Below are 20924 nucleotides of genomic sequence, written 5' to 3' on the forward strand. Positions count from 1 at the left end.
CACATTTGGGATTTTTATTTAATTTTCTAGCTGACAATTTACATACCTCCCTCACCCTTTCCTTTAAGTTAGTGTGACAATTTTCCATAATAAACTACTTGAACAGAAGCTTTGGTCAAGAATGGAATGAAATAGCAAAAACAAAAAACAAAACAAAAAAAACCACTGTTGCCTTTAAAAAACCAACACTTTCACCAATTATATTTAAACAAAGACACACGATGTTTGCGCCACGTGTTTACAGTGCTTCCTGGGGCGGCTCTCCTCACCGTCTCGCTGGGGCAGAGCGTCAGGCAGCCATGTTTCTCCTGCTGGACGGGGAGGCTCACACAGCTTCACATTATCCGGAGGCCTTGGATTGAAGACTCTAAGGTCTTGAGAAAACAGAGAGAACAATGGTGACTTTTGAGAGCTGTGCTTCCCCCAGGCTCTGTGCTAGCACTCTGCCTCCCTGAAGGAGTGCAGGCCTCACCCCATCCAGCTCCCACCCATGAGCTCCAGGCTCCACCCTCAGACTCCCCAGGACTGGGCTCCCCCACGGGCTCTTCGCAGTCTATAAGCCCTTGTGCCCACGGCCCAGCCATGGGTGCTGGGCCACCCCCACTCCTCCATGTTCATAAGCACAAACTTCCTCCTGCATCACTGGCCCTCAGGATAAGGCCGCCTGTGAGCATGTGCCTTGCCTCTTCCCTGCTCTGAATGCCCGAATGGCAGGCAGCCTTCACACAGCAGGCACTGAGAGGCCCGCAGAGCGGACTGTGCCAGACCTCTGCACTTATGCAACAGACAAGAAGCTGTGGGTGGGGGAGCCAAGACAAGGGTGGCACTGTCACTTCCAGGTGGTGAGAAAGGTGCAGGGGTGGAGGAGCCAGAACATCAGGCGCCGAAGGTAAAAAGGAGGCGAGAGATTTGAGGGCAGCTGATTTCTCCAAAGGGCACCATGGAACCTCTTCCATTCGGAGTATCTGACTCAAGGTGACAGGGTGGGGTGGGGCATGGGACACCAGGGAAATGCTCAGGTGGTGGCAAAGCTATAAATGCTGAGCTGCTCAGGAGAAGTTCAGTTCAGAGCCACGCAGAAGCCTAAGCTTTCTCTTGCCCTTGCTCCTCCTCTTGGGTTCCCTGTCTCACCTGCCATCCAACTGGAGAGCGCAAGGTCTTCCTGGATTTGTTCCCCACTGTCTCTGTGCCCTTCCACTTGGCACCCTCAGGGTCTCCCCAGCCTGGCGCCTCCTGTCCAGCCCCAGCCACCGCAGGAGTTCATGTCCCCACAATGCTCTCTGGCGCAGCAGCCCAGGCCACTGTCACCTACATCAGATCCTGAAGCAGCTCCTGGCTGGCTCCCGACAGCCCGGCTCCCTGTCCTAGGCCCTGCATGGCTCTTCTCTTTAGCACACCCCACAGGCAGCACCCTGAACACAGAGTGCTCTGGGAGCCATGGCTGGTCTGCACGTGCTACTCCAGGAGATGGGGGTGCCCACCTCTGCTTTCTTAACTCCCCACCCCCTTGTTACCCCCCATCACGTCTGATGTGCAGCTTGGGTGCCACCTCCTCCCCACAGCATTGGGAGTCCACCCCGCCCCCCCACCTTCCTCTACAGAAACAGGGGCCCTGGCTTCTCTCTTAGAGCTCCACCCAGCCCCTGCCCCTGGAAAAGCCCCTCAAGGACTCTTCTTCTCCACATTCTCAGTGCCAGCACCCTGCCCAGCACCCACCAGGTATGCAGTGGGTGTTCACTAATTAGCGCAAACCATAAACACATACTATACAGTTAAAACAGGCTGGTGTCCAGCACAGGGCCTGCTGCCAACAAAAGCACTCAAGTTTTCCTCAGGGAGTAAATGCCATCAAGGAGTTGATACCCAGGCCGCTGGGAATGGTGGCTCCCTTCTGATGCCAGGAGAATCATAGTCTGACTAACAGCCTGTCCTTCTGCTGTGACGGGAGCTGGCACCGTTTCCAGAAATGAAGAGTTTGAACACAAGATTTGTTCTGAAAGGTAGAAATACCTTGAAATCCCAAATGGTCATGGCTCCATCGATGCCAGTAGTGCAAAATTTGCGACAATCTTGCTTGTCCACCTCATAAATAGACACTTGACTGAAAAAAAGCAAAAACAAGTGGTTGTGCAGAATGTGGGGAGTGAACATGGCCCTCCTGACTGAGTGTGTGAGGAATGTTTGAGGAAATGAACTGCCATCCACTCCTGGATTGGACCTGTCCGTCAACACTGGGAAGCAGCAACCCCACCCAGAAAACATCCAGAAGGCTTTATTACCCGATGTTCAGGAAAGGCAAAAATGAAAAGGGGGAAAAGTCACAAGCCTGCGTGAATCAGAGAGACCTGAAGAGGCAGGTGACCCAGCGCTCACAGCATGCAAATAAATGTGTGGGGAACAGCTCGTGGGCAGGACCACAGCAATAATGGAAACTGAAAGAATGTGTGTGTGTGTGTGTTTGTTAAACTAGAGGCTTGTCAAGAGCATAACTGAGATCCAACTTGCTCTAAACAAAACCTCCCAAGTCAGCCTCTGGGACAGCCAGAGCCTAAGGCTGAGAGCCCTCCTTGCATCTGAAATGAATCACTGCAAATGCTACAGTGGGCAGATTCTCCAGATGCCACCAAGCAAAGCTGAGGAACAGATAAACGAAATAACTTGTCTGGGCCTACTTATGTGGAAAGTGTTCGAGAAAAATCAACTCCACAGCTCAGACAATATTATTCTCTTTCTCCCCTGAAACGTCTAGAACTTGTCCCTCTGGGAAGGTGATGGCAAACCACGGCCCACACTGGCGGTTTCTGTAGAGCCGCTGCCTTCTGTAGAGCTGAGCATCACTTTTACAGGTTCTGCCAGCTCTCTAGATTGTCCCGGCTGCCTTGTGCCACAGGGTGGACCCGAGTAGCTGCAACCGAGACTCTCTGGCCCCTCAGAGCCTACGATGTTTTCTATCTGGTCCGTCACAGAACAAGTTTGCGGGCATTGCTTTAGGGCAAAGGAGACCTGATTTCTGTAAATAAAAGTAGCTGTCCACTCTGCAAAGGGTTTTTTTTTTTTTTTTTTTGTGGTGCTGGGGATTGAACACAGGGGCTTACATGCCAGGCAAGCGCCCTACCAACTGAGCTACAACCTGTACACTCAGAAAAATGAGAAATTATATCCCATCTGATTCTGTTTAGTCCATAAAGTTTGATGTTTCTGTAAGTCTAGAGGAGAAATATTATATATATATATTTTGGGGGGGGCATGGGAATTTGAACCCAGGGGTGCTTTATCACTGAGCTACATCCCCAACACTTTTGATTTTTTACTTTGAGACAAGGTCTCACTAAGGTGCTGAGGCTGGCCTGGAACTTGCCATCCTTCTGCCTCCGCCTCGCAAGTAGCTGGGATTATGGGTGTGCCCCACCATGCTGGACTGTAATATCCTCTTTTTTTTTTTTATTTGTTTTAATTAGTTACACATGACAGTACATAATTCTGTTGTCTTTTTGGTGGGGATGGGATACTGGTGATTGAACCCAGAGGTGCTTTATGACTGAGCTACACCCCTAGCCCTTTTTATTTTTTAATTTTGAGACAGGGTCTCACTAAGTTGCTGAGGCTGGCCTCAAACTTGATATCCTCCTGCCTCAGCCCCCCGAGGAGCTAGGATTACAGATATAAGCCACCACATGTAGCTTTTTCGCCTTTTATAATCACATATGCTTGGTGAGAAGTCAGTCAAGAGGTTTCTTGGCTATCATAGGATAATTTGGTTTCTGTGATTAAATTAAATATCCTATTTACATTACTTGAAATCCATAGTTGGAACAATAACAGAATATAGCAATATTTCCTGTTCTGTGCTCTCTTCCAGAGGAACATGGCCCTTGGCAAAGTACTCTGTTCCCCTGTTGAGAAGGTGAGCCTGGGAAGAGGCTGCCCTACAGGCCCTGCCACCCCAGTCTAACAGGATCCTCACTCCTCCTGCTGGATGCCTCATGCTACCTGCACCCTGAAGGACAGAAGTGACAAGGTGGTAGCAGTTCACTCTCTGTCACAAGCTAAAAACAAGAACTTGGCAGTGGGGGAGACAGAGATTCATCACTGTTCTCGTTTCTGAGGGGCTGTCCAGGCCTCAGTATACAGGGACTTTGCAGGACTCAGTGAGGAAACAAGGGAAGGAGGCCAGCGCACTGACTACGGGGGCTCCCAGGGCCCTGGCTGGTGGCACCTACGTGATGCTATTCTGGTGCAGCGTTTCCAAGGCTGTATTGCGGTCCTCAGTGGTGGCCCTCTTGTCCATGTTGCGGAAGCGTTCCATGGCAGACATGTTGCGCTGGATACTCTGCTTTGGAATGTCTAGCTTGGAGACAAAGGTCAAGCAGCCGCGGTCATCGTAGTTAAAGAGCATCGGGCAGCAGTCATGGCCCTGCAACAAGATGTTAGTCAGCCCTGGAGGCTCCTTAGCAGAATGTGCACTGGGACAGGCACCTCTTCATCTTACAAGCTAGCTCTGTTTCCTCTAAGCGGCTGCTGTACTTTGTGCCAGTGTCATAGAGCATGCATTGTTCCTGGTTTGGAGATTGCACACAGCGTGCTACAAGGAAGAAAGAAGAGAGATACTTACAGCTGCCACAACGCTATTCTCCGAGACAAATGATACACTCAGGAGTGGCAGGAACTCCGTTTTCAGAGTTGAGACCCTGAACACAAGAACACTTGTTACACTGAGCGGAACCATACCACGCAGTTTATAGACTTGCAGGATGACAAAGGACCCATTCTCTTGGGGGTTTCTGCAGTGTCAACGAACACTTCTGTTTAAAAGGAGCCTCCTGACCTCTCCTTGCTGGAATCTCAAGCACCACACAACTCCAAGGTGACCTTCAGAAACAGGCCTTCAGGCTGGGGGTGTAGCTCTGGGGTAGAATATTTGCCTAGCATGTACCAGGAAGGCCCTGGGATCCATCCTTAACATCACAAGCAGGGTGGGTGGGTGGGAGAAGAGCAGGTGAAGTATGGTGGTTTAATATGCTTATAATCCCAGCAACTTGAGAGGCTGAGGCAGGAGCATCATAAATGTGAGGCCAGCCTCAGCAATTTAGCCATTTATTTATCATAAAAAAAAAAAAAAAAAAAGTTTTGGCTGTGTAGCTCAGTGGTAGAGTACTTGCCTAGCATGCATGAGGCCCTGGGTTCAATCACCAATATACAGAAAGGAAGGAAGGAAGGAAAGAACTAACTGAGGCCTCAGCTTTCTCTGTAGCCTGTGCTCTGCCCTGTTCTGAGGCCCCTTCAACTCACAACATGCTGGTCTCCAAGGAGACCGGTTCTTCTGTCTCTACCTTTGCCCTCATGTACTTCTACCCCCAGGGTTGGTTCTGCTCCTCTTGCTTATCCAAGCCATTCCAGGCTTTGGAACATGGATCTGACCAGATCACCTCCACGAGGAGTTCCCAGAAAACTCTGACCCAAACCAGCTACTCCTCCTTCTTGCCTGTTGGAATTCTTAATGTCATTATGGCTGTTGAGTTAATGTCCGTGATGTAATCTTCCCTGGGGCCTGGTATTATGCAAGTATTTACTGAGAGCCAGGCCCTGTGTTAAGAGCTAGAGCTACCAACATGAACCAAACCTGGTCTTAGCCAAGAGCTCACATTCAAATGAGGCATGTGTGTGTGTGTGTATGAATGTGTGTGTGTGTGTAACACCTACTTTTGTAACTGACAAAGAGGCTGCAGACATGGCAGGCAAACACTGAAGGATGAATTAGGAGCACCTAATTTTACACAAAAGGTGACATGTTTTCAAAGTATATGTAACTCGGGGCTGGGGGTGTGGCTCAAGCGGTAGCGCGCTCGCCTGGCATGCGTGCGGCCCGGGTTCGATCCTCAGCACCACATACAAACAAAGATGTTGTGTCCGCCGAGAATTAAAATAAATAAATATTAAAAAAAAAAAAAAAAACAAAGTATATGTAACTCTATGGTCTCAGAAGACCCCTTAATCAAGTTGGTACTGGAATTTAGAACTAATGCATTATCTTAAGCCCTTACTGTGGTATATGTTGCTATCTGAAATATTTATGTTGGTGAAAAGGAAGAGGAGACATGTAATCTGACTTGTACAGGACTGGAAAAGGCAAATAATAAGTCAATATGAGGGTTGACAAGGACTTGTAATAAGCATCTGCTAAGAACTTAATTGTGTGTTAGATTGTATAAAATCAACACTGAGGGACTGGGGTTGTGTCTCAGTGGGAGAGCACTCTCCTAGCACATGTGAGGTACTGGGTTTGATACTTAGCACCACACAAAAATAAATAAATAAATAAAGGTATTGTGTCCATCTACAACTATATTAAAAAAAAAAAATCAACACTGACATCAAAATATTCCTGAATGACAAAAGGCAAATTGCTATACAAAATATAGAACTACTGTGTTAAAAATGAAAAGATAAATAAGTGCCTATACATGTACAAACTTTTCTGAAAGGCTATAACGGTGGGATCTCTTATTTTTAATTACTATTTTTTAATGGTGGGATCTTTAAAAAAAAAATAATAAAGTTATCCACATGCAGTCAGTCATGCCTATAATTCCAGTTACTCAAGAGGCTAAGGAGGGGGCTGGAGGTGTGACTCAGTGGTAGAGCCCTTGCCTAGCACGTGTGAGGCACTGGGCTCAATCCTCAGAACCACATAAAATAATTAAATAAAATAAAGTTACTGTGTCCATCTACAACTAAAAATATTAAAAAAAAAAAAAAAAAAAAGAGGCTAAGGAGGGAGAATTGCAAGTTTGAGGCCAGCCTGGGCAAGTCAGTGAGACTCTGTTTCAACATAATATTTTTAAAAAGGACTGGGAATATAGCTGAGTGGTAGAGCACCTCTGGGTTCAATCCCTAGTACTATCACAAAAAAATAAATCAATAGCAACAATTATGAAAACTACCCCAAACTTAATAAAATTAAGAAAAAACCCATATTCAGTCCAGTCAGGAAAGACAATGTCATCTTTCACTGCCACTGTGCAGCCAAGGAAGTAAGGGCCACTCACATGGCTGATTCTCCATACAGAGGCTGGCAAGTCTCAAAGTCTTAAGACTTTCACAGGTGACCGCCTTTAGCTGCCATTGGAAAAGGACTCACCAGTGACGACCAAAGACTCATAAGAGGAAAAGGATCCCAGTCTTGTGTTTTTCTCCAGAATTCAATGATTTAATAAGCAAATAAGATTTTTGTTTTTGTACTAGGGAGTGAAGCCAGGGGTGCTTAACCACTGAGCCACATCCCCAGCCCTTTCTTTATTTTTTATTTTGAGACAGGGTCTTGCTAAGTTGCTGAAGCTGGTCTTGAACTCCTTCTACCTCAGCCTCCTGAGTGGCTGGGATTAGAGGTGTGCGCCACGGCGCCTGGCACAATTAAGAATCTGAAGTCTAAGAGAGTGCTGTTAGCTGAGCAGGCACCATGCACAAGTGAGTCACTGCAATTCTCTTCCACAGACACCAGAGGTGGCATGAAGGAGGCGCTGTTTGCTGACTACACAGAGGAAGAACATATCTCCTAATTAACTAAAGGCCAATGAGTGACACTGACTCACCATAAAGAATTCAGAACACACACTAAACTGGCCATTTCGAAGGCACCCTTATCAGTAGCAAGCCAGGGGGTTCCTCAAAGGACTCACTGCCAGTACTTCTATTAAGAAGTGTTTCTGGAAGGAAGATCTAACGCTTCTGTATATTTCCCAAACTCATTTAAATCTGGGTCTGTAACTTTAAAGGCTGCTTGTAGTTCAGCTGGGATCTTTTGTGTGTATGTGTGGGGGTGGGGTGGGGGGCAGTAACTAGGGACTGAACCCAGGGTTTCACACTCCAAGCAAGTGCTCTGCCTCGAAGCCACATCCCCAGCCCTTGAGCTGTGATTTTTATTTTCATGTCCATCCTTCTCAGGGAAAGGTGCCCTCCCCAGTGGGGTGAGAGATTCCACACCTGCTCCCCCTCCACACAAGGTAAATAAATACTCACTGGACACTTTTTGAGGCATCAGCAACAGACACGGTGCTGTCGTGGCTGACCCAGGCCAAGCGGCTCCCACTGGCAGAGAAGCTGACCCCATGGACCCAGCCGCCAGTGCCACTGCCACCAAACTCTGACATCAACTGACCAAAAGGCATCTTGCTGCCCCAGGGCGTGCTGGCTGGCTTCTCATCTACTTCTTTAATGTAGGCAGAAAATACTCTGCGGTTTAAAGGGTAGGGAGAGAGGGAAAAAAAAAATGAAAATATAGGTATATAGAAATGGCCACAGGCAGCCGCATAAGGTAACCCAGAACATAGAGGCTGGCTTGTACAAAGAATAGAACATGACAGACACGTTCAGGTACACAAGCCCCGCAAGTCACTGTGGTTCAAAGAGCTGCCTACAGGCCAATTCAAACCTGGTCAAGTCTGTACAGACACGGGGCACCCAAGGGAACCAGACTCCGGGGGTTGTTCTCCATAATGAACACAAAACCCTCCCCCATGGACCGCACATTCTGGGAGACCTTGTGGTCCTTCCCTGGCTCACATCAGACCTTGCTAAAGGACCAGAGTCCTTTCATGTCTACTTCAGCATCGTTCTCAACACAGTATTTCAGGAAGCCCAGTCAATGGAGGAGAGAAAACCATGTGCCACTCTGTGACATATAAATGGCATAAGACAGAGAGAGACACCCAAAGACAAACCAAAGGTGGCTGGCGAGAAAGAGTGGGCAGGATCCCAAGCACTGTCAGGTGATGGGCCGGCTCCCCTGACCCTCAGGCTCATCATCCAGTCTTTGTGGCAGGACAGTCTGAGAGAAGGGTCGTCTTTCACAACCAAGTGTTTTCAGTCTTTTGGGTACCAGGGATTGAACCCGAGGGCGCTTAACCACTGAGCCATATCCCCAGCCCTTTTTTGTATTTTATTTAGAGATAGGGTCTCACTGAGTTGCTGACAGCCTAAGTTGCTGAGGCTGGCTTTGAACTCAAAATCCTCCTACCTCAGCCTCTTGAGCTGTTGGGATTACAGGTGTGTGCCATGTGTGCCACTACACCCAGCTTTCTCTCTTTTTTAAATTTTTTTTATTGGTGAATTATAATTATGCATTAATAGCGGGATTCATTGTGACATTCATATATGCTGTCCAAAGTCTTTTTCTAACTCACTCTTTATCTAATTCCATGAAACTCTATAAGAGATATTTGGGCCCAGAGTTAAAAAGGGAAAGACATAGGCTAGGGTTGTGGCTCAGCAGTAGAGCACTCGTGTAGCACGTGCAAGGTCCTAGGACACTCAGCACCTCACAAAAATAAATAAAACAAAGGTATTGTGTCCAACTATAAATAAAAAATAAATATTTTTTTAAAAAAAGGAAGACACAAAGAACAGCTGAAAATTTATCCTTTGGGTCCTTTCTGCACCCTAATGGTATTTCTACTCTGTCTTCTCTTTGGTCCCCCACCCTGCCCCTAGTACTAGGGATTGAACCCAGGGGTACCTTACCACTGAGGCACATCCCCAGCCCTTTTTATTTTGAGACAGGATCTTGCAAAGTTGCAGAGGCTGGCCCGGAACTTAAGATTCTCTTGCATCAGCCTCTCCATTTACTAGGATCATAGGCATGGGCCATCATGTTCACCTACATTTTCTCTTTAGAAAATTTCTCAATTAGTTGGGCGCAGTGGCACGCGCCTAGAACCCAGCTTCCAGAGGATGAGGCAGGAAGATCACAAATTCTCAGCAACTTAGTGAGACCCTGTCTCAAAATAAAAAACAAGAAGGGCTGGCGATATGGCTCAGTGGTAAAGTGCCCCAGGGTTCAATCCCCAGTACCAAATAAATAAACTGCTGAACCTAAACTCCCTAAAATAACCCCAACCCCAATGACAATGGCAGTGGAAACCCTGAAAGATATGAGGCTTCAATGAGGCAGAGGCCAGTGAGTGATCTGTAAATTAGCTGCTCAACTCAGCCTCACAATGGGGCTGCTTAAGAGGCTTAGAAAGAACTGGCGGTGGGCTGAGGAGGTAGCTGAAGGAAAAGTGCTTGCTTTGCACATACAAGGCCCTGGGTTCAATCCCTGGCACCACAAAAACAAAACAACCCAGGACTGGTGGTTCTTGAACAGACCCCGACCCACAGGACTGCACATCAAAGAAAAGTTTGTGGACATCAATATTAACAAGAGAACTGCAATCTATTTTCACAAGCAGACTTTTAGACACCCCACAAAACTCCAGGTGGTACAGCGCAGTTGCACCCGGTTCTGTTTTCCAAGGGAGTTAGGATGACTCTGGATAACAGATCACAAACAACCAAACTCCAGAATATAGAGTGCCCTGATGCTGCCATCACTCATTCTTGCAGCCATACTCACCGCACACCCCCCTTTATAAACCTCGGATATTACTGTGTAGAAATCACTGGCCAGGTTCTCTGGAATTTTCCACATAGGTACTGAAGAAATGCACATCCTGATTCCCAGCCAAGGAGTCCACACAAAGCAACATTCATTTGCTTTTCTTTTCATTAAGGGAGAAAAAGCCTTCTCAATAAAGAACAACTTCTAAAAAGCAATTACATGGTGTGATCCTTGAAGCTCTTAGCAAAGTGGCTGTTTTTCTTCTAGCTTCATGCTAATGGCAAATAAAAAGCTTTAACTGAAAAGGACAGCGCAGTAATAGCCCTGTGGTGTACCGTTCAGCTCTTTTTTGTTAAGCTTAGTTTCACTCAGGAATCTGCAGAGTCTGCTGTGTGGAATATGTAATGAAGAATAATACTGCAGTCAGGAGAGACAGGCTGAGAGAAAGGGAAAGACAGACAGACAGCAGCTCACCCTGTACTTGAAACCATGGCTATTCCATAAGAAAGACTTTCTTGGCCCTGCCCCTTCCTCCCTCCCACCCCACTTCCAAGTCTATGGCCGTCTGCCCCAGTGACTTAACACACTTGCTCCTTTAATTACTGTGCACTAGTTCCTTTTCTAGATCACAACTTCCTTTCTTTTTTGAGGCCCTCAGAGTGCCCAGCCAAGTACCCTATATAGAAAAGAAACCTTACAAATATTTGCTGAAGGACAAAAAATGAATGATTCAAGTCATCAATTCTCATTCGTTCCCACCTGCATTTGAAGTCGCACGATCCTGCTGCCAGCAAAACGTTGTTGGGATGCCAATCCAAGCTGAGGACCGTGGAGCGGATCGGCTTTTTAATGTGCTTGCTTACCCACCTACAAGAGGAGGAATCCTAGGTTAGTTTACGCGTCAGGTGACAGTCCCCAAATAGGCCCAAACATGTGCCAGGTGGAAACATCTAAGCGTGGTTTTCACATTGCCTACCAAGTCTCCTGCCAGAAAGGAGGTGCACGCCTGAAGTACAGAGAGGAGAACCTGATGAACTCTGTATTGCCCCACGGGACATCGGATCACATGGGATGTTAACCTTCAGAGTCAAAACTGAAGTTTGAAATTACTTGAATTTTTATTATAAACAGTCAGTGGGGTTTGGGATGTAGCTCAGTGCTAGAGCACTTGCCTAGCATGTGCAAGGCCCTGGGTTTCATCCCCAGTACTGTAATATATATATGTATATGTATATGTATGTATGTTTATATATTCAATGATTTGTTATATTCTGGGTTAATTTTGGGTTGTAAGCTTAATTTCTTTTATACATCTCCACAAAGGTAAAAATTCTTATTTTTTCCCCTAGAGAAATCACAACCAAGAAATTAGAAGAACTTCTTGTTGGGGATTAGTCTCTAATTCTCTAGTGCCATTCAAAAAAGATTATTTATGTCTAAAATCACTCATTATTTTGGCTTCACTAAATTAATTTTTGTTCTCAGACTGCTGTTTAAAAGCCAACCATGTCTAGTTGTTTGTGTTGAGACAATCTGGAGCCAAATGCCTCTCCTTGAATGCTGGATTACTGTTTTACAGCATCTTTGTTGGAAACCTATCTGATAACTAGTTCATTCTCAAAAAGATAATATTCTGAATTGTTTCAGTGCAGTTTTTCTTTTCAATTAAGGAAAGAATATCAAACAAAATAATAAGTAGTTCAAATGAATGAATTTTAGGCTTCTGAGAGGTTGTTTTAAAGCTCTCACTTCATACTAGTGAACTATTATATGTCTGAGAAACTGCCCTGAATATACAAATTGTTCCAAGATAATATCTTCTGCCACAGTAAAGTCCAATTGACCTATATTTGAGAATGTCTCTTGATGAATAAAATTGTAAATGATTACTATGGTTGAAGTTTAGCAAGGAGGAAAAGTTCCTCATATAAATTAATTAAAATTAATGTCAACTAGTAATCTCTGACTTAAAGTTCAGCCATAAAGGAATATTAATAAAATTTGTTTGTATCTACTCATTACCATGAACCTTCTGAATGATTTCTAGCATTCGACATTTTGTCATACTTTTTATACATAACTGAAAGAAAAATACATGTTATAATTTCTTCTAGCAAATTCTCAGACTTTCTTTCTAAAGAATAAAAATTTCCGAGGTATTACTAGATGACATAATGTAACATGATAATCTGTTCCTTTCACTGTTTCAGCAGAATACAAACAGTTCCACTACAAAGAGTAATGTGTACTCTGCTATTTTTAGTAGAAACACAAACACTGCCAGTTTCATACTGAAGGATAATTGATGTTGAAGGATATTTACCATCCATCCTGAACGCATGCCAGGTAGAACAGTTTTCTTATTAAAATTTGCAGGAAGGAGTAGTTTAAAAGTTATTTAGCCATAAAAGTAACCTGCTTTTAACTGGCTTAAACCAAGAAATTTATAAAAAAAAAAAGTACAGCCTAATTACACTTCTAATATTCTGGTGAATTTTTATACCAATGGTTTAAACAAGTAAAATATTATACCAAGATCCATATTTGGTTAGCAAATAAGCTTAAAAGAAAGGAAAACACTACTAGCTTCAAGAATCCGAGATATTTTTAAGTTAATGGATATGGCCAGAAAAAAAAAAAAAAATCATTCCTTAGGGCACTCTGAAACTCTTTCAAGTTTATGATTTATACATAAGAGTAAGAAAACAGAAATTTGAGCAGTAGAGACTGAGAACAGTAATAGCATGTTGCAGAAAAAAAAAGTTAAGAGATCAGAACTTAGAAACAATAGATGTGAGATCTGACTCATTGTACACATGAGAAGAAATGCTCAGAGAGAACGGAGAATTTTAGAGGGAAAAAATCCACAATCTCCAGATGAGGAGAACCTAGGTTGCAGCTAAGGCCTTCCACAGTGCCACCAGACGTCACCAAGAACATGGCGGTCCAATGTCAATTCCATTGAGAAGGAAAAGCTCTGATGTTGCTCACCAGTCATTTTCAGATTCGAAGTAGCAAACGGAAATGAGTCGTGCTCCACTTCCCACAGCAAATTTATTCTCTAGAGGGGACCATTTCACAAAAGTGGCTGCGCGATTGATCCTCAGGATCACCAGGGTGGGCTTCCAGACACCATCTTTCTGACTCCAGACGTAGGCATTGCGGTCTGCCCCACAAGTGACGATGCGGTCACTCTTGGGAGCCCAGTCAATACCTGCAAATGAGATATGGGTCATCTGCTTTGATCACTGACTGAGTGTGAGTACTGGCCATATGTGAGTTTGGTAGCTTCCTCCAGTCCGTCTTCCCCATTTATGGCCCTGATTGCCATCTCACACAAAGGCAACAAGGTTTTTTTTGCAAAATGTCTGGGACACAGGATTCTCCCATGAGGCTGAGTGGGACAAGAGCTGCTTTTAATGCAGTTTTATAATTGCAAAGTGTAAAAAAACCAAGCAGGGTATTCTTTCCACCCATCCTAAAGATCTTTTACTTTTCCCTTTATTAGTTTTTTTTTGGTATAAAAGGTAACTTTAAGTCGGCGTGGTGACGCTTGCCTATAATCCTAGCAGCTTGGGAGGCTGAGACAGGAGGATCACGAATTCAAAGACAGCCTCAGCAACGTCAAAGCACTAAGCAACTCAGTGAGATCCTGTCTCTAAATAAAATTCAAAATAGGGGCTGGGGATGTAGCTCAAGCAGTAGCATGCTCGCCTGGCAAGCGTGCAGCCCGGGTTCGAACCTCAGCACCATATACAAACAAAGATGTTGTGTCCGCCGAAAACTAAAAAATAAATATTTTTTAAAAATAAATAAATAAATAAATAAAATTCAAAATAGGGCTGGGAAGGTGGCTCAGTGGTTGAGTGCCCCCGAGTTCAATCCCTAGTACCAAAAAAAAAAAAAAAAAAAGAAATTTTATTCATTAACAGATCTCATTCCATTATATTAACTGACACTCTGCTATATGGCATTGAACTAAAATAGCACACTGGGTAAATAAAAATAATCTTCATTATAAAGAGGAAAAAATACAAACTGTGATTCACTATATATTCTTCTGAAGGTCACTGTCAGATAAACTAATCTAAATACACACATCTTTCTTTCTCTCTGTTTTGGCACTAGAGACTGAACTCAAGGCTGGGTATGTGCTCAATGATTGAGCTAATCCCCAGCTCTGAATACCTTTTCTACACGAAACAGGTTCTGTCAAAGAGTCCTTAAGATTCTTTACACTTAAACTAGGAAATTTTCTTAATATGTATCTGAATTTAAACAGAGTTTTACTTATTGGGTAACTCTGTGAAGGATCCTAAAGTCAAAAATAAAAAAGGCTGGGGATGTTGCTCAGTGGTTAAGTACCAATCCTTAGTACAAGAGAAAAAAAAAAAAGAAGAAAAAGAAAATATGGGTGCTCTCTTTAAATGATATACATTTTAGACTTCACACCCATTCAATTTAGGATAATTTTGCAGTCCACTCTATTAGTTTATTATTGTTGTTGTTATTGGGGATTGAACCCAGGGCACTCTACCACTGAACTATATCCCTAGTCCTTTCTAATTTTTGAGACATGGTTTCATTACATTACTGAGGCTGGCACTGAACTTGTGATCCCCCTGACTGGGGGATGCAACACCTTACCTGGCTTAGATTTTATTTTTACTCCCAAAATGATACCCACACATTAGTAGAAGACAAACCTCACAATGCAACCTGCAGAAACTTAGGAAAGCCCTGTCCCTATTCTTTATGCCCATACACATTTCTGCTTCAAAATGGGATGAATATCATGACAAACATTTTCTGCTTTTTTTTTTTTTTTTAAATTTTTTAATATTTATTTTCTACTTTTCGGCGGATACAACATCTTTCTTTGTATGTGGTGCTGAGGATCGAACCCGGGCCGCACGCATGCCAGGCGAGCGCGCTACTGCTTGAGCCACATCCCCAGCCCACATTTTCTGCTTTTTAAAAAATATTTTTTAGTTGTCGATGGATCTTTTTTTAAAATTTATTTATTTGTATGTATGTGGTGCTGAGACTTGAACCCAGTGCCTCATGCATGCTACGCAAGCGCACTACCACTGAGCCACAACCCCAGCAGCCCCCCCACTTTTTTTGTAATTTTTTTTAGTTGTAGATGGACACAATATCTTTATTTATTTACTTTTATGTGGGTGCTGAGGATCGAACCCAGGGCCTCACACATATGAGGCAAGCGCTCTACAAGTACAAGTGCTCAACAACCCTGGCCCTTCTCCTACTTTTTAAAAACATTATTTCCGAACACTGATCATATCATGATTTCCTAAGTCATCTGTTAAAATGGATAACATTGGAATTTCAGGGTTAATGAAGCAGGACTATCTGAAGGATGCGTTGGGAAAATACTTGTTATAATTTCAATTTTATATCTTAGAGACTAAAAGTAAAGTCAGTAGATACCTACAGATGAAAAGATCAAGTTCATATCTTATGAAACCATAAACTAAAGATTTTTAGGAAAAATTTTTATGGTTTTGTGATGCTGTATTTGAGAAGGAATTTTATTTGATTTTTTTTCCCTTACTTTTAATCTAACTTCAGCTATAACTTGTAGGGAATACAGAGTACAGGGGGATACATAAGACACCATGAGCCTTTAATCAGGAAATCTAGGATCTGGGATATACAATAGAACACAAACCAATCTCTTAATTTTCTTTTTATTTAAAAAAAATTTTTTTAGTTGTTATAGACCTTTATTTTATTTATTTATATGTGGTGCTGAAAATCAAACCCAATGCCTCACATGTGCCAGGCAAGTGTGCTGCCACTGAGCCCCAGCCCCTGCCCCTCTTAATTTTCTTAACAAATAAACTGCAAAAAAAAAGAAGAAAGGGAACCTACACACACACAAAAAAAAAAAAAACCAAAAGCTTTAAGAAACATATCAACTAATCACAATCATGTGTGGAACCTTATTTGGATCTCAAAAGTTATAAGTAACATTTGAGGGTGTAGCTCAGCGGTAGAGTGTGTGCTTGCCATGTTTGAGGCCTGGGTTCAATCTCAGCAGCAAAAAGAAAACAAAAAGTTATTGGTTATTATTAAACAATCATTGGCTATTGTTAAAAAGAAGAATCCTTACCTTTTATAGATATTCATTGAAATATGCAACGATAAAATGTCTAGGATGTGCTTCAAATAGTAAAGTCATGGAGAAAATGAGTTCAGAAGAACAAGATTGGCTGTGAGTTGTTTATTGTTGAATCTGGGCGATGAGTATAAAGGGCTCATTATACTATTTTTTATCTGTTTAAGATTTTCCATATTAAAATGTTTTTGTAAAAGTGGGAGTAATCAAGTATTTAATGCAGAAGAATAAATTCAAAGGAAAAACTAGAATTCTTCTATCCCTTTGATGTTGGCCATATTCCTGTTCTCTGTAATACTAGTCTTTTCTTCTAAAATACTTCAGATCTCTTTTTTTCCCCTGCAGTTACTATCCTTCTGAGAAAATGTCTGATCCTTGGTCTCCTGTCACAGAGTTATATTTAGATTTTTCCAACAACAGTTGTTTCAGATCTAAGATATGCTGTTTGAGTATGTAGATAGAAAACAGGCCCAAGTTCAAAAGACCCCAAAAGAAAAGTGGGGAGGAAAAGACTATAATTATTTCACACTTTTGGCTATTTTTGGTGTCTTTCATCTTAGACTTTTTTTTTTTTTAAATGGTACTGGGGACTCAACCCAGGGCCTTGTTCATGCTAGACAAGTGCTCTATCACTGAGTTACATCCCCAGCCCTCATCTTAGCCTTCTCTTATTTAAAAGCATTTCCTAATGCTAAAGTTCCAATTAAAGACTTGAGAGTCCTTATTCATAGGTCATAAAGCCATTGGCAAAGGAACTTAAGCAAAATAGGCCAAACCTAACAGAAATCAGGTCGTGGGAAAGCAACAGCAACATAAATAGAAATGATGTCTTTGGTGCTGCTTTGGTGACCTGCACAGAAGTACCACAAACAAATCACTGGTAAAAAGCAAGAAGAGTGGTTGTGAGTTTTTCCTGAGGAATGCTGGACAACTTTTGAAGGATGCAGAATGACAAAAACATGGCAAATTTTTCTCTGACTTGAACAAGGACATTTTTAAGCTAATCAGTATTTTTAGTTGCAATTAAAAGGAAAAAAAAAAAAATCACTGCTGAAATGCAAATGTCATTTTGAGGAGAGGGAAAAGCCAAGATGGCAGTGAGAAATTTGTACCTGAAAAGTTATGAAAAATATTTCCTCCTTCCCTCTCTCCCTTCATTTTTTGTGGTGTTGGTGATCAAACCTAGGGCCTTGTGCACACTATCCCAACTGCTCTACCACTGAGCTACATCTCCAGTCTGATTTTTTTTTTTTAAATTGGGGTACTGGGAATTGAACTTAGGGACACTCAACCGCTGAGCCACCTTCCCAGCCCTATTTTGTATTTTATTTAGAGACAGGGTCTTGCTGAGTTGCTTAGCACCTCACTTCATCTTCCTGCCTCAGCCTCCCAAGCCACCAGGTGCACCACTGGGCCTGGCTGATAAGTTTTGATCTGCTTGGTCAAATCGTTCAGAGCAAGTCAATTACTCTGCCAGGAAATAAGAAACTGTGATAGTAAAAATCAAAGAACAAAAATTCTCTTGAAACAGTCAAATAAGTGAATATATTTTTTGTTTTAAATAGCCAGATCTAACTTAATAAAGCAATAAGTGCTCCTGAAATTTGGTATCTAAATTTGGTTTCCTAAGTAGGGCATGGTGGTGCATGCTTGTAATCCCAGCTAGGTAGGGTTTTGAGGCAGGGGAATCACAAGTTTGAGGGCAGCCTGGATAAAGACCCTGTCTCCAAATAAAACAAAAAGAACTGGGAGTAGCTCAGCAGTAGAATGCTCCTGGGTTCAATTCCCAGTACCAGAAACAAAACAAAACAGAACAAAATAAAAGAACTGTGCTTACCACATTTATCCATCTATTCATTAACAGCTTTTGTCAAGAAAAAAATGTGTATTCTGGAACCTGCCCAAACCACATGCTATAAATGCAATCTTCCACAAATCAACAAGGAAAAAAAACAAGAACTCAGTGAAAAGATGGTCAGGAGTTAGAAATCAGAAACATCATAAAAAACAGTCTATAGCCATACTAGCCTGAACACATCCGATCTCATCTGATCTTGGATGGTTAGGACTTGGATGGGAGAAACTTCAAAAAAAGAAATACAAAACTCAGATGGCTAATATGATCTGAAATATGCTAAGCCTTTCTATTTCTATTAATCAGGAAAATTCACTTCTCTCCTGTGGTATATCAAGTGTACTATACTATCTCCTCACAAAAACATGTAGATTCATAGGGATCTGTATGGGGATGTTTGATTTAGCCCTTCACTGTGAAAAGGAAAACCTGGAAATAACCTAAATGTCCTTCAATAGAGGAAAGAGTCAATAAGTGAGGTATGAAGTGCTAACTAGAAGCTAAAAGGAATAAACCTGACTAGATACACCAACGTAGATACATTTCGGAAATAATGTCAAATACAAAAGCAACCTGCAGGAGATGAATTAAATGCCACTTAATGTAGAATTTATAAATACTAGCTGATAGTACCAAAAATTGCTTACAAATTTATGTAAAATATTTAAAACGTATGTAAAATATTAAAAATTACGTGGGATGCAGAGTGCAGTGGCACACACCTGTAATCCCAGTAACTCAGGAGGCAGAGGAAGGAAGATCACAAGTTTGAAGCCAGCCTCAACAACTTAGCAAGATCTTATCTCAAAATAAAAAATTAAAAGGGCTGGGGATATAGTTCAGTAGTAAAAGTGCCCCTAGGTTCAATTCCCAGTGCCAAAAAAATAAACCAAAACACTTGAGATGATGTCACGGCAAATTACAGTCGGCCTTTTGAAGGCACAGAAAAGGACTAGTGGTGGGAGGGACTTTATCAATATCTGGAATAATATTCCTTATTTTATATCTCTTTTTCCCTGAAATTTCTTGATGTAAGAAAAATAGTATTTTCTGGTATAGGAAAATTGTTGTTAGTTATGGTGGAAGATAATCTGAGACAGGTGTTTGTTATACTACTCTTTTCAATATTTTGGTAAGTCTTCTTTCACCCAAAAACAACACAAAGAGAATTTATCCTGAAGCAGTTGGGAACACATTTTTGGCTCATGTTTTCATGGTGTCTACCTTTTCAACATGGTACACTTTTGGTGTTCATGTCTATCTCCTGATCAGAGGATAGGTAGTAGTAGCTACTGTGTAACAGCTGGGCCACAAGAAGCAATTAACAACTGAGGGAAATATTATGATATTTTCTCAAAATTTCTTAAAAAAAAAAAAAATGCAGTAGGGGCTGCGGTTGTGGCTCAGCGGTGGAGTGCTCGCCTCGCATGTGCAGGGCCCTGGGTTCGATCCTTAGCACCACATACAAATAAATAAAATAAGTGTATTGTGTCCAATTACAACTAAAAAATAAATATTTAAAAAAAACCCATAAACTCTTAAAAAATGCAATAAAAACTGCATAGTTTTAAATGTTATGGCCCACGTACTTTATTAAGCTTGTCATTTAAATAGAGGCTTAATTTGGAAATACCGTGTTAAGCCTACAGCTACCTTCATTTACCTGTGATGTGTCCATTGTGCTCCTTGAGTTCATGAGCTTTCACCCACTGGCTCCCATTCTTCTTATAGATGTGCACTTCATGATTATTGGGGCTAAGGGCAATCTCTGGGGAAAGAAGACAGAATAATTGTTAACACCTGATCTTGATATTGTCACCAAAACAAAGAAACAAACAAAACCCCCCCAAAACCAGAAAAAGGATGTCACTGTTAGATTTTAAAAAGACAGAATAGGAAAACTGTTTTGAAAAAGTGTTTCCCAAATTCACCCCTGAAAAATTCTTTTGTTATTATTATATGTGCGTCTGTGTGTGCGCTGGGTATTCTTTATTTTATCTCTTCTACTTGTACCCTATATTTTAAAATGTTGTATAGGAAAACTAAATTTAGAAATTAAATTTTCCAGAAACTTATACAATTAATTGTCAACTAAAGAGTCTAACTAGCAAAAAATAAACAATGTTACTATATTTAGCTGAAATAACTTCAGATCACAGTGAAAATGTTTTACATTAATAGAGATAAATATCTAATTTCTGTTACTTTCTGAAATGCTGAAAATAGTTTATAGATTTCCATTACTATTGTCATGGACAAAATCAGATTCTGCTGATAAACTACATGGAAGTTTTCCTTTACAACAAAGTCAATATAAGTCACAAAATAAAATTCTGTTTTCAAATTTCCTGAACCATGCCAAAATATTATGAGAAATGGATCTTACTGGTATATATGTATGTTTTTCTTCCTAGTTCATCCATTCTTTTTCTTCTTAAACATTGATTTCTTAAAATTAGGCTATATAGGGCTGGGGTTGTGACTCAGTGGTAGCACATGCGAGACCCTGGGTTCGATCCTCAGCATCACACAAAAATAAATAAATAAATATA

General features: G+C 42.0%; 1 protein-coding gene across 1 annotated transcript in view; it reads right to left on the bottom strand.

The window, feature by feature from the left end:
* Nucleotides 1-20924, bottom strand: part of Arpc1a (actin related protein 2/3 complex subunit 1A) — a 33709-nt gene continuing 12785 nt past the window's right edge. Inside the window, exons 3-10 of the mRNA XM_046453715.2 lie at nt 20036-20140; nt 13367-13589; nt 11135-11242; nt 8017-8229; nt 4613-4688; nt 4221-4414; nt 2011-2101; nt 1-374 (exon numbers count right to left, since the gene is read on the bottom strand). Coding sequence (XP_046309671.1) covers nt 336-374; nt 2011-2101; nt 4221-4414; nt 4613-4688; nt 8017-8229; nt 11135-11242; nt 13367-13589; nt 20036-20140 — 1049 coding nt within the window. The 3' untranslated portion in view covers nt 1-335. The remainder of the gene's footprint in view (nt 375-2010; nt 2102-4220; nt 4415-4612; nt 4689-8016; nt 8230-11134; nt 11243-13366; nt 13590-20035; nt 20141-20924) is intronic.

The sequence above is a fragment of the Marmota monax genome, unplaced genomic scaffold (genome assembly GCF_021218885.2).
Source record: "Marmota monax isolate L192 unplaced genomic scaffold, Marmota_monax_Labrador192_F-V1.1 WCK01_AAM20220418_F8-fsc00148, whole genome shotgun sequence".
Taxonomy (NCBI): domain Eukaryota; kingdom Metazoa; phylum Chordata; class Mammalia; order Rodentia; family Sciuridae; genus Marmota; species Marmota monax.